Source organism: Chiloscyllium plagiosum, unplaced genomic scaffold (assembly GCF_037043375.1).
Source record: "Chiloscyllium plagiosum isolate Xiang-an unplaced genomic scaffold, Cpla_swu_hap1 HiC_scaffold_5, whole genome shotgun sequence".
Classification (NCBI taxonomy): domain Eukaryota; kingdom Metazoa; phylum Chordata; class Chondrichthyes; order Orectolobiformes; family Hemiscylliidae; genus Chiloscyllium; species Chiloscyllium plagiosum.
Genome location: NW_028270143.1, coordinates 54,737,227 through 54,754,175, shown reverse-complemented (window position 1 = coordinate 54,754,175; position 16,949 = coordinate 54,737,227). Strand labels below are relative to the sequence as shown.

Below are 16,949 nucleotides of genomic sequence, written 5' to 3'. Positions count from 1 at the left end.
GGTGGAGATGCTGAATCAATAGTTTGCCTCAGATTTCACAGTGGAGGACGTCAGGACCATTCTGTTGGAACAGGCAAGTCAGAGACAATAGATAACATAGAACTGAACAATCGACATCAATAGGGAAAAGGTACGAAGCAAACTATTAGGATTAATGACAGACAGGGCCCTCGGGCCTGATGACCTAGGATATTAAAGGAGTTGCAGCAGAGAAAGTAGATCTATTGGTTATAATATTCCAAAATTCCCTGGACTCAGGAAAGGTGGATTGGAAAATGGCTAATATTATGCCCTTATTCAAAAAGTGAGGGAGGCAAGATGTGGGAAATTACAGACCAGTTAGTTTAACATCTGCTGTTGGGGAAGTGCGAGAGTCAATTATCAAGGAAGCAAAATCAGGGCAGTTGGAAAGTCAAAATGCTATCCATCAGAGTCAGCATTGTTTTATGAAAGACAAATCATGTTTGACTAATTTTTGCTAGATTTCTTCGAAGAAGTAACAAACAATGTGGATAATGGGGATTGTAGTTGAACGGGAGGACTACAGACGCTGGAGATCAGAGTCAAGATTAGAGTGGTGCTGGAAAAGCACAGCAGGTCAGGCAGCATCCGAGGAGCAGGAATGCTGCCTGACCTGCTGTGCTTTTCCAGCACCACTCTAATAATGGGGATGGGGACAATGCTGCTCCTTTAACAAGATTGTATTTTCCTCTTTTTTTATTTCAGAGAAGATGCAAAAGACACAGACGTCAAAAAGTCTAGGGCCAGTTTGATTATAGATAATAGATACTGTCTCAGACAACAGGCTTTCAAGTTTTAAAAAAACACTTGTACAATGAAAGGGGAGTGGCCAGTTCTCCCAGCTCAGCTTTTCTCTGGTTTGGTTTGGTTTTAGCACAGTAGAGTTTTGAAGCTGCTGGATGCAAGGAAGCAGGTCCATGCTGGTATTCTTTCTGATACCTTTCCTCTAAGATCCTGTGTTTGGCACAAAAGGAAAATCAACGGGAGTTTATGGGGATTGTTGAAAGTATTTGGAATAGCATCATTAAATTGGGATAATCTGTTCAGTTTTCGGATAGGTTAAGTTATTCGGAATTCTGTTCTCTTTTGTTTATGTTTCATTCTGTAATCTTGCAAATAAATTCTCTTTTGTTTAAAAGTGAGGGGCTTTGATCAGCTGCATCTCTCCTGCTTAAAACAATTGGCAAAGTTAGGGTCTAAGCTACTTTCTTGAAATGTTTAGAGGGAGTCTGGCCTGGATTATAACAGGATGCTGTAGATTTAATTTATCTGAACATCCGGAAGGCGTTCGAGAAGGTGTCGCACAAAAGGTTAAGTACAAGGTTGGATCATATGGGATTAGAGGTAATTCATTAACCTGGATAGATGACTGGCTGATGGATAAAAGACAGAAAGTCGGGATAAATGGGATTTTTTTTTTCTCGATGGCGAGAAGTAACTAGTGGAGTGCCACAGAGTTTGGTCCTTGTACCCCAGCTATTTACAATCTATGTTAATGACTTGGATACAGGGATAGAAGACTGTAAAGCTAAATTTGCAGATGACAGAAAAATTGGTGAGCCGGCAAATTGCAATGAGGAAATCAGGACCTTACAAGTAGATATAGATAGGTTAGGAGAGTGGGCCAAAATGTGGCAGATGGAGTTTAACGTGGATAAGTGCGAGGTCATGTATTTAGGTCGAAGAAATGGGAAGGTGACTTATTATCTTAATGGGGAGAGTCTTCAGGTTGCTCCAGTGCAGAGGAATCTAGATGTACTTGTTCATGAGTCACAGAAAACTAGCATGTAGGTATAGCAGACAATAAAGAAAGTGAATGGAATGTTGGTTTTTATATCTAAAGGCATAGAATATAAAGGTAAGGAAGTGCTGTTGCAACTATACAGTGTTGGTGAGACCGCCCTTGGAGTATTGTGCAGAGTTTTGGTGCCCATATTTGGGGAAAGATGTAGTAGTATTAGAGGCAGTTCAAAGGAGGTTCACTGAATTGATCAGAAGGATGAGAGATTTGTCATATGCAGAGAGATTGAACAGTTTAGGTCTATAGTCTCTGAAATTTAGAAGAATGAGGGGAGATCAAATTGAGGTATTCGAGATGATAAAAGATGTGGATAAAATAGACATGGAGTGGATGCTTCCTCTTGTGGGACATTCTAGGACAAGAGGTCATCGTCCTAAGATAATGGGTAGCAAATTTAAAACTGTTGAGAAGCAACTAATTTTCCCAAAGGGTCATGAATCTGTGAAATTCGCTACCCCAAAGTGTGGGTGATGCCACGACAGTGAGTAAATGTAAGGAGTTAGACAGAATTTTAATTGGTAATGGGTTGAAGGGATATGGAGAGAAGGCAAAAAAAAATGGGGTTGAGGAGCATTAGGTCAAATGTCAGAGCAGACTCAGTGGGCTGCATAGCCTAATTCTACTCCTATATCTTATGAACATAACTCATTTTCAAGTTTTGTTTCTGTTCTATTTTTGATTTTTAACATATTGTATTTTAACTGCTGCATGGTATTTGCATACATGCTGCATATGATAAAATTTATAATTTGTGCTCCCATGCACACTTCATATATGGGGCTGTAATTTGGGAAGCAATTGTGAAAGTCAACAACCCAAATCGCCATTGTTTAGCTGTCCAGGACACATTAGTCCCATTTTGCTGCAGCCTTGAAAGCCCATCTGTTATGGAATTATTCTGTCAGCTTCTCATCGTTGAAGAATATGCTGATCTTGTGAGCAGAGCTCCCAATTTATGACCTTAAAAATTACCTATACATTTAATTTCAGAATCAGTGAAATACAGAGAGAAGAATGTGTACTAATATAAATGCCTTTGTCACTCACCGAACATTTCAAACTATTTTACAACCAATGAAGTATGCTTTGAAAAAGAGTCATGGTTGAAGCACAGAAACTAATTTTCATATGGCAAGCTTCCACAAACAGCAGTGTAATACTGATTGAAATTCTTGATGTTATTTGAGGGGTAAATATTGGCCAGTAGACTGGGTCATAAGTCATAAAGCACAGAATCAGACCCTTTGGTCCAACCAGTCCATGCTGAGCATAATCCCAAACTAAACTAGCCTCAACTATCTGCTGCTGGCCCATGTCCCATGTCCCTCCAAACCTTTCCTATTTATGTATTTATCTAAATGTCTTTTAAACATTGTACTGCACCCACATCCACCACTTCCTCAGGAAGTTCATTCCACACATGAACCACCCTCTAAAAATAAATTGCCCCTCATGTCTTTTTAAAATTTCTCTCTTCTCACCTTAAAAATGTGCTCCCTAATCTTGAAATCACCCATCCTAGGGAAAAGACATCTACCGTTAACTCCCTGTACCTTTCATTATTTTATAAACTTCTATCACTTGCCACTCAACTTTCAATGCTCCAGTGAAAAATATCCCAGCCTATCCAGCCTTTGTTTATACTCAAACCTTCCGTATCTGGCAACACCCTGGTAAATCTCTTCTGAACCCTTCCAACAGGATAAATTGTCATCAATTTTTTTGTGCTGCTGAAGAAGTGGACGAGTTTTAACATTATATCAGAAAAACAAAGTTCAAAGGACTGCATAAAAGGGAGACTTTTGGTTCAAGCAGATCAAGTCTGCATAAGCTTTGCCAAAGAGTAAATTGTTATGAACTAGAAATGCTAACTTTCCTCCCCTGCTGATTTTCTATTTTTCTCTGCTACACGTCTTGCCTCCTGCGTTCTCAAGGCCTCAAGTGTTATCCAGAAATGGGTTACACTTCAATCAATTCAAATAGCTAACATATAATGAGCATGAGCGGAGTACTTCATCTTAATAATGGGAAGTTGGCATCAAATCCAATTGTTTCCTCACTTACATTCACTTTCCAGCATTACTAGGTACTCATCAGAAGTGAGAATCTTGGATGATTTGACCTACATTAATCCATGAGCAGTGGAGGCAGATTATCAGCTTGTGTTTTTCAGACGGAGACTGGTTAACTGAGGGCCAAGTGTAGTTTACTAACAGTCCTTTCCAAAATCTAGAATCTAAAACCTAAACAAGAAACATCATGTACAAGATAAACATGACTTAATATTACTTATTTCAGGTGTAATAGCAAATCACCAGATTTACCATAGTGTTATCTTGTTGTTTAAATTCAAGTGATGAAGCTTTACAATAACTGCAACCTCCTGTCATGGGACTAGAGTAAGCAGCTCCTGTGGAAGAGCTGATAGATGGCACAATTTACCAAAAACACTCCTCCTGTACTAAGATTTCTAGAAAACAAATGGCCCTAACGCAAACAAACATACATATTTCACAAAGGTGCTTGAACTCTTTAAAGTCTCAAATTCCCTTTCCTCATGAGCAGTATTCATCATCTAGGCAAGTAATCATACAGATTACATGCATTTAACAAGAGCTATCCAAATGTCAAGAGATTTGTCAACTTGCAAGTTGAGCGCTGTAGCACAAACCAGATCTTAGAAAATTCTGTGGTTTAATTATTGCCTATAGCAACCAATCAGTAAGAATCCTGGCCAATTTAACTGTTGAAGTGTAACATTTCCTTCTAGAGGGAAGAAACAGTGGTATTTTTTTATAATCAGTTTGTCTGTAAACTCCTTGTAATCTACATATCCAAAACTATTTAAATATGTATTATCAGGTTGTCAGTAAACAAAAGTCAGGGTGGGATGGGGGAAGGATGCAACTGGAGTGGATGAGCTAGCGTCATAATGCAATAAAAGACATTCTTCTAAACTGCTGACATTTGTACAAAAAGAACACTTGCCAGCAGCAGCTTGTATGCAATGTTTTTCATAGAATGAAAATTGAAATTATAAGCTTAGTTGTGTACAGAAATTACAGTTTGCCAGTGTGTAGCCAGCAGACCACAGACAGAGCCATGCCCATCTATAAGCTTCTACATTAGCCAGCTGGAATCAGTTGACAACGTTAAAGCAAATTTAGCAGGGCTCAACTTGGTACCTTGCTGGTATGTCTGGAAAAGATTATTGTACAAGAATTATACTTGGCCAATTATGATTTTCAATTCTCCGTATGAGGAATTATATAACCGCATGCAGTTTTTTTTCTTTTACAGATCTGTGAAAGACAAGGTGTGACCATAGGAATAAGTCCAATTGCATGGCAAGTTGTATATAGCCTATTATGTGTTTCCTTTCCTGGGTCAGCTGGCATAGTAACCAGCTGTATCTTGGCTCTTTCCTTGATTATGAGGATTATAGTTTTGCTAGCAGCTGTTTGTGAAGACGAATGGAGTGCTGCAAGAATCAACTTCATTTCCCACTTTTGTTCCACATGATATTCACCTAACAAAAAATCTTTCTCGTCTTAAAAGTTCTGATTGACCACAGGGTTTAGGGAGAGCATGCTTCAAATTTCTGCTCCTCATTGTATGAAAAAGTGTATTTTTTCATTTCACCCCGAATTGGCCCAATCCAACTATAAGCTTCTACACCCTGCTCTCAATTTCCTCACTTTAATTAATGTTTTGCCTGTTAGCTCTCTGATCATATCCCAACATTACTAAACACTTTAATCTAATCAATAATCTACATCCAGAAGAATATAAAAGACATGCAGTTGTTGTGGGTATGTTCACTGAGCTGAGAAGTTGGGTTTGCAGATGTTTCATCCCTTTTCTAGGTGACATCCTCAGTGCTGTCGAGCCTCCTGTGAAATGCTGTTGCACTGTGTTGGTTGGAATTTTTGGTTTTGTTCCAGTTGCTTCCGATTGCCGGTTCAGTTGTTTGTTGCAAAGGTTGGTAGATTGGGTCTAGGTCAATGTGTTTATTGATGGTGTCCATGGATGAGTGCCATGCTTCTAGAAATTCTCTGACTGTCCTCTGTTTAGCTTGTCCTATTATTGTTGTGTTGGTCCACTCCATCAATAAACACATTGATTTAGACCCAATATACCAACCACAGCAAAGAACAACCAGAACTGGCAACCGGAAGCAGAAAATCAAATAAATTCCAACCAATACACATTCACAGAAGGATCCAAAGCACTTAGGATGTCATCTAGACAGGGGACGGAACATCTGCAAACCAACTTCTCAGCTCAGCGAACATACCCACAGCAACTCCAATCAGCACCTGAGGTTTAAATCTTTACACAAACCTTGAATATAAAGACATGCCCACAATTTAACCCCCTACACCTTAATATTATTCAAGTGAATTTGTGGCACACCCCACAACATATTCTTCGAGAACTATGGTGCACAAAGCTGAATGCAGTACTCCACAATGGCTCTTACCAATGCTTTATGTAACTGAAGCACAACTTCCTGCTCTTCGCATTCCAATCTCTTGAGATAAAAGTCAGCATTCCACGAACTTTTTTAATTGCTTTTTTGTAGCTTTCTACTAGCTTTTAATAACTTGAGTTGCCAAACCTCCACCTGCAATGGCTTCTGTTAGCTCTGGGATCCCCAAGGATTTATCCTTGGCCCTTTACTAATTAACCACTACCTGCAGTACCGTGGAGACATCATGAATTAAAAAAAGGACAAAAAAAAACTGCAGATGCTGCAAATATGAAACGTAACCATATGAATACTGGAAATAATCAGATCAGACAACTTATCTTGAAAGAGAAACACAGCCAGTCTTTCAAGTCTGTGATCTTTCATCAAAACTAGAAATGTTGGGATTTAATTGGTTTGCAGCACTGGAAATAGGGAATGGTGAAGAAGAAGAAGAAGAAGAAGAAGAAGAAGAAGAAGAAAGATCCTTAAATAACAAAAGGAATACGGACTCAAAGCAAAAGGAGATAGAAAGACAAGCAAAGAAACAAAATATGGGCCTAGAGACCATGTACATGAGAATAGTAGAAGCAGCACTAGTAGATGCCCTCTAGAAGAGACTGAACCAGAACTTTTGACCCGAAGGTATCAAGGACAGATGTTGGCCTAGTGGTAGTGTCAATGGATTACTAATGCAGAGGCGCAGGCAAACACTGTGTCTACCTGCTCAACTCCATGTTAGATGTCCAGAATTTTTGGAACATGCCTCACCAAAAAATGATTTGTGGCTTATTGAATCTACATCCAACCTCAATGGAATTACAAGGACAAAGAGATCTCAATGGGAGTGAAGGGGGGAATTAAAATGACAGGCAATGGGACTGAAAGTGTTCCTCGAAGTGGTCACTTAACCTGCACCAGTTCTGCATAGTGTAGGAAAGAAGGAGATAAAAAAGTAAGTATTGTATTTCACAAGCTGACATAAGGTTCAGTGGAAGGGGAGAGATTGTTGAGCACAACCAACAAGACAACTTCAGAATGGTTCCTCAGAAAGCTGAAACAAATGGAAGGAAAACATGGTGACAGCGGGTGGTTCATTTAATGTGGAAGCTGATGGCATGGAAGCTGAGAACAACAGTAAAGTTACAACAATGCTGGTTCTGCTGGGTGGGGGAGGAAAGTGGAGAGACCAAATATGAACAGGGTCCTATCAACACAATGGAGGGAAACCCTTGGTTGATACACCATTGGAAATTGCATCAGCTGACAACACGCAGCTCCAGCTCATCACCACCTTTCTCCCTCTATCCATTAATGTGTTTAATTTTTTAATATCCAGTGAGCAAAAGGGAAAACCATCGTCTCTAATTCCTGCCACAAATTTCCAATTCAGATTGCTTGCATAAAACTATTTTGTTCCAAAGTTCTGGTTTTAAGATCTGTAAACCCTCTCTCTTGCCTCCTTTAATCTGAAAACTTAACTCCATTTCTAAGATTCTGCAAATTGCCCCAGTACTTCCTTATAGGTCTTGGTGCAGTATGGATGTGAAGATTACTTTGGGAAACCATCTTGTAAAAGAAATTGCATAGATAAACACTGCTGCTGTTGCTACCATTTTCTTTCACCTTTTAGAAAATGCTCAAATTTATCTTTATTGGGTTCATATATCTTGACTCTATCTTCTCCATCCCAACCAATTTCCAAACTAATTCAAAAGACACCTCCAATTCAATGTGCTCTAATTTCTGCCATTAACCTCTTGGACGGAACATCATTTCATGTTTTTAAGAAGTCCAATAGATAATATCCATAAGACACATGCTTATCTACCACAATTGTATCAAAATATAATAATGTACAGATTGAACCATGTTTGTTCGCTCTGATCAAGTCATATATTGCAGGGAGTCACTAAAATTTCATACCACGCACTGCACTAATTTGAATGGGGTATGATTTTGTGTTTAATTCATTCGCAGGATATGGGCACCATTGGCCAGGCCAGCATTTAATGCCCCAACTCTAATTGCCCATAGGTCAGTTAAATGTCAATCACATTACCACGGGTCAGGAAGCATTTGTAGGCCAGATCAGGTAAAGATGGGAAAAAAAATTAACCTATTGATAGGGAGTGCAAAAATTAGCTTATGGGTAAAAGTAAAGTAAACAAAGAAGAATGTTGGAAGATCTCTCTTCTTTGGAAGAAAACATATAAGAACAGGCCCATCAGCCTACTATGTCACCTTTCTAAACTAAACTCATCTGCCTAAGTGGTCCAAACCCTCTATTTCCTGCTTGTTAATGTGTCTAACTGCTCCTTAAACGTTACTGCCGCCTTGCCAGTGATGCCCACATCCCATGAATGAACACACGAAAGATCCATCCATAGCTTACTCAGTAAGTCAAGATTCTATCACCTTCACTTGTTGAGTGTTCCTGGCACCTATCACCCTCTGTGTGAAAATTTTTTCTCCTCTCACTAAGTCTAGTCCCATAGTATTTAACATTTCCACCCTGGAAGAAAGACTCCAACAATCCACCCTATCATAATTTTATATACGTCTATCAGGTCACCTCTTAGCCTCTGATGCCCTAGCGAAAACAATCCAAGTTTATCCAACTTTTTACAACTAGTGTGCTCCAATCCAGATAACAACCTGATAATCTTCTTCTGTACCATCTCTAAGTGCTCCACATCCCTCCTATAATATGATGGCTAGAACTGCATATGAAAGTGCACAACTTCAAAAGATTGTATGATGTGCCTTATGTTCACTGTGATTGCCTGGAATCCATTTTTATTGTCTTCAAAGAATCGGTGAGGAACTTCCAGAATTCGTCTTCCTATGTTGGCCAGGGATTCTTCTCCCCACTCTGTGAAGGGATGGTTGTTGTTGGGTGGACTCATTTCCTCAAATAGCCATCTCATAGAAAGAGATCCAGTAGAAACTATTGGTCATAATCCAATTCACATTAATTTGAAAGAAAAATACTCTTAAGAGAATCCAACATTTAAACAAAACCAAATCTATCAGTGTGAAGGAGAACTGACCAAAGTTGAACAGATTAAAAATTATAACAGTAAATACATCATGGGAAACATTTAAAGAAACAATTCAACATATTCAACACAAATACATACCATTGGAAAACAAACTCAGAAAGAAGGTGGCGGCAATGATCTAGTGGTATTATCTCTGGACTGTTAATCTGGAGACTCAGATAATGTTCTGGGGAGCCAGGTTCAAAACCTGCCTCAACAGATGGTGGAATTTGAATTCAATTTATAAAAATCTGGAATTAAGAATCTAATGACGACTATGCCAAACATTGCCAATTGTCAGAAAAACCCATCTGGTTCACTAATATCCTTTAGGGAGGGAAACTGTCATCCTTACCTGGTCTGGTCTACATGTGACTCCAGACCCAAGCAATGTAGTTAATTCTTAAGTGCCCTCTGAGCAATTAGTGATGGGCACTAACTGCCGCCTCACCAGTGATGCCCACATCCCATGAATGAACACACGAAAGATCCATCCATAGCTTACTCAGTAAGTCATGGTTGGTATTGCATTAAGATAACACTGGAAAGAATAGTAGCAAGGCTGAGGATCGGTAGTATTTTGGAAACTAAAGAACCACCAAAATGTTGATGAAAAAAAAGTAGCCAACATTATAAAATCAAAGAGGATTGGTAAATTAAACACGGAATTCCGCAAGGATCTGTTTTGGGACCATTGCTGTTTGTCATTTTTATAAATGACCTCAAGGAGGGGCTAGGAGGTTGGGTGAGCAAGTTTGCGGATGATACGAAAGTCGGTGGAGTTGTTGACAGTGAGGAAGGATGTGACAGGTTACAGCGCGATATAGATAAGCTGCAGAATGGGCAGAAAGGTGGCAAATGGAGTTCAATGTAGGTAAGTGTGAGGTGATTCACTTTGGTAAGAGTAACAAAAAGATGGGGTACTGGGCTAATGGTCGGATACTTGGTAGTGTGGATGAGCAGAGGGATCTTGGTGTCCATATACACAGACCTTTGAAAGTTGCCACCCAGGTAAATAGTGCGATGAAGGCGGCATATGGCGTACTGGCTTTTATTGGTAGAGGAACTGAGTTCCGGAATCCTGAGGTCATGTTGCAGTTGTATAAGACTCTGGTGCGGCCGCATCTGGAGTATTGTGTGCAGTTTTGGTCGCCATACTATAGGAAGGAGATGGAGGCACTGGAACGGGTGCAGAGGAGGTTTACCAGGATGTTGCCTGGTATGGTAGGAAGATTGTATGAGGAAAGGCTGAGGCACTTGGGCTGTTTTCATTGGAGAAAAGAAGGTTTAGGGGTGACTTGATAGAGGTGTATAAGATGATTAGGGGTTTAGATAGGGTTGACCATGAGAACCTTTTTCCACATATGGAGTCAGCTATTACGAGGGAGCATAGCTTTAAATTAAGGGGTGGTAGGTATAGGACAGATGTTAGAGGTAGATTCTTTACTCAGCGAGTCGCGAGTTCATGGAATGCCCTGCCAGTAGCAGTGTTGGACTCTCCCTCTTTATGGGCATTTAAACGGGCATTAGATAGGCATATGGAGGATAGTGGGCTAGTGTAGGTTAGGTGGGCTTGGATCGGCGCAACATCGAGGGCCAAAGGGCCTGTACTGTGCTGTATTTTTCTATGTCCTTGGAAGCAGAAACAGGAAAAATTATTACATGGCATGAGGACTTTATCCCTCATAACAATAATTGCTCGTCAATTAAATAACATTTCCTCAGCCTTAATATACCCATTGCCTCTCTCTGTGGAAGAAAATTCCAAAGATTAACAACCATTTGAGAAATGAAATTCTTCATTTCAGTCTTAAATGAGAGACCATTGTTTTTTAAAACTGTGTCCTCTAGTTCTAGGGCCCCAATGAAAAATATACAATCATTTGGTTCTTAAGTGAGACGATACCCAGAGAGGCCAGAGCAGTTTTTGTCTCCGTAAATAAGAAAGTTTATACCTAGAGACAGAACAGTGAAGGTTCACTAGATTGATCACTGAGGTGACAGGCTTATCCTGTAATGAGATGCTGAGTCAACTGAACCTATATTATTATAAATGTGGTACACATGTTTTATGTAATAGAGGATTCTGAAGCCAGTCTATAGGATAGACACAAGGTGGGGAATCTAGCACTTTACAGAATAATGGACTTATAATTTAAGAATTCAAATTTCTCCAAGGGGCAGGTAGGAAAATGGAGCTCAAGCTCAAGATCAACCATATCATACTCAATGGTGGAGCAGGCTTGACAAATCATGGTCTAGTCTTCTCTTTTATGTTGTGTTCACACTACTTCTCAGCCTTCTCTGTTCCAGTGAGAACAGACTCAATTTATACAATCTCATATTCTAATCCTACCCTCACTACAAGTTGGTTAATATCTGTACTCTTTCAGTAGATGTACTATTGTTTTAGTACAGCAGGGATCATAATACTACTGACCCTTTAGTGCATCCCAAGAGGACTTGCTTTACTCTCTGTCCTCAAACATTGTTACAAATATCATAATTGGTACCAATCAAGTTTCTCAGAGGTTGAATTCAATCAGGTTGAATTAAGGATGTATCCCTGACACACCTTCTGAAATGATGCCCCAGACATTTACATTAGTGTCTAAAAACTACACTATCCTTGTGTGTGTCAGGTAGGACTGTGGACAGTTTTCCTTTTGGTTTCAATTTTGTTTCGAGTCCTTGGTGTCATACTTGGTCAAATATCACGATAATGCTATGTTAAGCCACCATCACCTTTATTCTGGTATTCAGCTTGTGCCTATTTCTCTGGATCAAAACTGTGAATGAAAAGTGGGCCAGTGGCTCTGATGGAATCAGAACTAAATGTTGGTGACCAGGCTATTTGGAAATCAGATATTTCTTGATTACCTTGCCAATGTTTCTTTGCATCATATTAATGATATGAATGTGGAAGCTGAAAGGGTAGTAAATGCCTTAGATTAGTTGTATTTTGTGCAGGAAAGCACACTTGGATATCCTTCCACATAGACAGAAGGAACGTATATGCTGGAACACTAATTACTACAATAGCTGAAAATGTGTTGCTGGAAAAGCGCAGCAGGTCAGGCAGCATCCAGGGAACAGGAGAATCGACGTTTCGGGCATAAGCCCTTCTTCAGGAATGAGGAAAGTTTGTCCAGCAGGCTAAGATAAAAGGTAGGGAGGAGGGACTTGGGGGAGGGGCGTCGGAAATGTGATAGGTGGAAAGAGGTCAAGGTGAGGGTGATAGGCCGGAGTGGGGGTGGGGGCGGAGAGGTCAGGAAGAAGATTGCAGGTTAGGAGGCGGTGCTGAGTTTGATGGATTTGACTGAGACAAGGTGGGGGGAGGGGAAATGAGGAAACTGGTGAAATCCGAGTTCATCCCTTGTGGTTGGAGGGTTCCTAGGCGGAAGATGAGGCGCTCTTCCTCCAACCGTCGTGTTGTTGTGGTCTGGCGACGGAGGAGTCCAAAGACCTGCATATCCTTGGTGGAGTGGGAGGGGGAGTTGAAGTGTTGAGCCACAGGATGGTTGGGTTGGTTGGTCCGGGTGTCCCAGAGGTGTTCTCTGAAACGCTCCGCAAGTAGCCGGCCTGTCTCCCCAATATAGAGGAGGCCACATCGGGTGCAGAGGATGCAATAGATGATGTGTGTGGAGGTGCAGGTGAATCTGTGGTGGATATGGAAGTTTCCTTTGGGGCCTTGGAGGCAGGTGAGGGGGGAGGTGTGGGCACAAGTCTTGCACCTCCTGTTGTTGTAGGGGAAGGTGCCGGGAGTGGAGGTTGGGTTGGTGGGGGGTGTGGATCTGACGAGGAAGTCACGGAGGGAGTGGTCTTTACGGAATGCTGATAGGGGAGGGGAGGGAAATATATCCTTGGTGGTGGGGTCCGTTTGGAGGCGGCGGAAATGACGGCGGATGATGCGCTGTACATGGAGATTGGTGGGGTGGTAGGTGAGGACCAGTGGGGTTCTGTCCTGGTGGCGGTTGGAGGGGCGGGGCTCGGCGGAGGAGCGGGAAGTGGAAGAGATGCGGTGGAGGGCATCGTCGACCATAGTCTATTGATGGGAGCCACTGACTTCACTGTATTCAATACATTCAGCTACTTAATGTCATGTTGAATCAAACAGAGTGTTGGAAGTTGTCTTTTGTGGCAAAAGGAACTTCAGGAGGGAGCCACTCAGCATATTTGGCTAACGGCACTCCAAAACACCTCTGCCCCATTTCACATGTTGGTTTTATAACAGTCGAGATGGGGACATTCATAAAAACACCACCTCTTATTTCCTTGGAAGCAGACCATCATTTGAAACCTGATGTGGTAGGATTAGAATTCTGTTCTGATCAATAAATTACACAATTGCTTGCCTAGTCCATAATCTATTTATGTTTAGCTTGCAGATCTCCTTGTGGTAGTTTACTTGTTTGACATCTAATTGTAACTTTAGTAACTTCAAATCTTACCTTTATTCTCTACCTTCCTCAAAAAAAAAAGCAAGATGCTGTTATTTCAGGAGTCAGGTCTGGGGTGAGATGGTGCAGAATGAAATAAGAAAGTTGGCTGCTGTTTGGGGTATGCTGTGCATTTTTTTTATTCTAGGAGGAAAAGATTTATCTAAGCCAGTTTGCATTTTGAGAGCAGAATGAACCTCATTTTACATAAAATCCAATTTGAGGATTGAATTTTCTGTTTCACTTTGAGGAGAAATATAACCTAGTACTCCTTATAATGTTGCAAACCAGATTAAGAAAATTATTTTAAATAGATTCCAGTTTAAGGTCTATAAACAGCATTCTCAATCAGAATTACTTTCCTCTAGTATACAATAAAAGTTAAATCAATAGCAAAAGGGGAAAAATCATCACATTAACTGTAGTTCCTAAGAAAATCCAAGTGGCTCTGAAATTTCCTTGTAAGCAGCAGGTGTGGTGGTATTTGAAATGCAATAAAAAAGCGGAAATAAATCTTACATACAATGCTTATTTTACCCAAGTTCACATAATTAAAGTTCTTTCAGTCTTTGCTTCCCCAATCAACTTACATTCAGTACATAAACATTTTGACACATGGCACACTTCTATTACAAAATTATTTAACGGGATACAGGCAACACTGGCTAAGCTAGCATTTGCAGTTGATGTAATTTACATGGATTTTAGCAAGGCTTTTGATAAGGTCCCACATTGCATATTAGTTGGAAATGTAAAAGCTCATGGAATCCCAGGAAAGTGGCAATTTGGGTGCAAACAAAAAAGGAAATGATAGATGGTTGTTTTTGTGACTGGAAGCTTGTTTTTAGCAGCGCTCAGTAATGGGATCCTTGATGTTCATGATATGAACCAACCTTTAGATGTAAATAGAAGGGAAATTATTCAGAAGTTTACAGTTGAGATAATAATTGGTTGTATGTTTGTAAACGTGTAGATGGCAAGTTATTATCGAAGGAATGGGCAGAAAAGTAGCAAATGAAGTTTGACCAGAGAGTGAAGCAACGCACAATAAACTGTAGGATACCCAGATGTGTAGAGAACATAAGTCTTTAAATTTCATGCCCACAGATCCTGAATATGGCAGGGCAGGCAGATAAGATGGACAAGACAACAAATGTGATTTTTTGTAATTTGGCAAGGCATGCATACAAGAGCAAGTAGATGTTTATCAGAATGGTGGGCGGCGCGGTGGCACAGTGGTTAGCACTGCTGCCTCACAGCGTCAGAGACCCGGGTTCAATTCCCACCTCAGGCAACTGTCTGTGTGGAGTTTGCACATTCTCCCTGTGTCTGCGTGGGTTTTCTCCGGGTGCTCTGGTTTCCTCCCACAGTCCAAAAATTTGCAGGTTAGGTGAATTGTAGGGGAATGGGTCTGGGTGGGTTGCTCTTCGGAGGGTCGGTGTGGACTTGTTGGGCCGAAGGGCCTATTTCCACACTAAGTAATCTAATATAACTGTACAAGACACCAGTTAGGCCAATGTTAGAGTACTATGCACAGTTCTGGTCACATTATAGGAATAATGTAGGCAGCTTGGATGAAGGGTCACTGGGCTTGAAATGTTAACTCTACTTTCTCTCCACAGATGCTGCCAGACCTGCTGCCTTTCTCCAGGAATTTCTGTTTCTGTTCTCAGAAGATTATAATTGCATTAGAAGGGGTACAGAGGGCACTGACATAGGCGTTGCAAGGAATTTTAATAACGAGAAAGAATGGATAGCCTGATCGATTTTTTTTTTGGAATGGAAGAGGATGAGGGAAGAATTGATTGAAATGCATCAAAAAGTTTAACTTGTGAAACTTCCAGGAGTGTTTAATTATAAATTGACAGATTATTAAAATACCGAGAAAGTCTAAGCTTTCAGTGTAAAGAGGATTTATGTAGGACAACTTTACAGGACAAAAACTGGGGAGAAGCAATTAAGTTACATCTAAAGATTTAATGTAGAAGGATAATTTCTCTGTATTTGAAACACTACCAATTGATGATATTGAGGAATGGATGCAACTTCATTTCGCTGTGCGTTTGAAAGTCCTGTTCTGTAATTTGGTAGCTTGGTTTATTTTACTGTTTTCCTTTTATGTAATAAACTTCTCTTTTATTAAAGAAAACCGTAGCTATTTGCGTCTACGTTTCAGTGAATTAACTCCACCTCTGTTTAAAAAAAACTATCCAGCCAGATTTCATCCTGGGATCTGACTTGTACATTAGTAACATCATCTGAGATCATAACAAATGATAAGGATTAGAGGACAGTTGAGAGAAATCCTAGGAGTGGGATTCCAGAACTCAGTAACATGAAAGCATGGTACAGACAAAAAACATTTTTCACATTTAAAATAAACTATATTGCCAAAAAATCCAAGGAACAAATGCTGGATTATGTTGGTCTCTCAGCTGGGAAAGACATGCTTAGCCGAATGACTTATCCTATAAATTTCTACTATTGAAAACTTCACCTTTGAAACATGAATTCAAATTGCTTATTTGCATTTTTCTGCATTAACAAGACAGTTCTTGTATTATGCCACTGCTACATTTAAAAGTTTAATGATAAACTACAATTTGGTTTGCATTTTAATTCATTCAAATTAGGTTTGCTTCAATGACAAGTAATAGAGCTTTATTTTCCTACATATACTGAGTGATTTAGAAATGTTTGAAAATGACACTTGTACATTTCATTTCCTATGCCATTGCTTTGCAAAGTATATAAAGACAATGACAGTTAAAAGTTTGATAAATTGGAGATACAACAGCTCTCCCAGAATTTGTACCTGTATAATATTAACTTTGTTTGTATTTACCAGTACAATGTTTTGCTATTAATGAGACATTTTGATAAAGGATGAAGTGGAGAACAAGGGAAGAATGTTTAAGCCAAGAGCATTTGTATATGAAAACCATAAGTGGTGCTGTTAAAGACAAACAGTGCAGAATTTTAAATTCCCATTAACCTCAGTATTTCTAATTGAAGTCTTCGGGTTCTGTCTATACTCAAATAATAAAAATATTCAAGGGCAACGGAACACTCTGGAGCTTTGTTGGTGTTTGGTAGGTTTATGCACTATCTGGTGTTACCATATGAACCTGAAGGTTCCAGATTCAAACTCTGGCTGGTTAATCTTAGCTGTG

At 40.0% G+C, this 16,949-nt stretch overlaps 1 protein-coding gene across 3 annotated transcripts in view; it reads right to left on the bottom strand.

Moving 5' to 3' along the window:
• Positions 1-16,949, bottom strand: part of ino80c (INO80 complex subunit C) — a 43,841-nt gene that overhangs the window by 4,028 nt on the left and 22,864 nt on the right. The window contains exon 5 of one of the 3 annotated variants that reach the window (XM_043690053.2): positions 6,764-9,243. The exons of the other annotated variants lie outside the window; for them this stretch is intronic. Coding sequence (XP_043545988.1) covers positions 9,220-9,243 — 24 coding nt within the window. The 3' untranslated portion in view covers positions 6,764-9,219. Of the gene's footprint in view, positions 1-6,763; positions 9,244-16,949 lie in introns of those variants that run through there. 3 annotated transcript variants of the gene reach the window in all.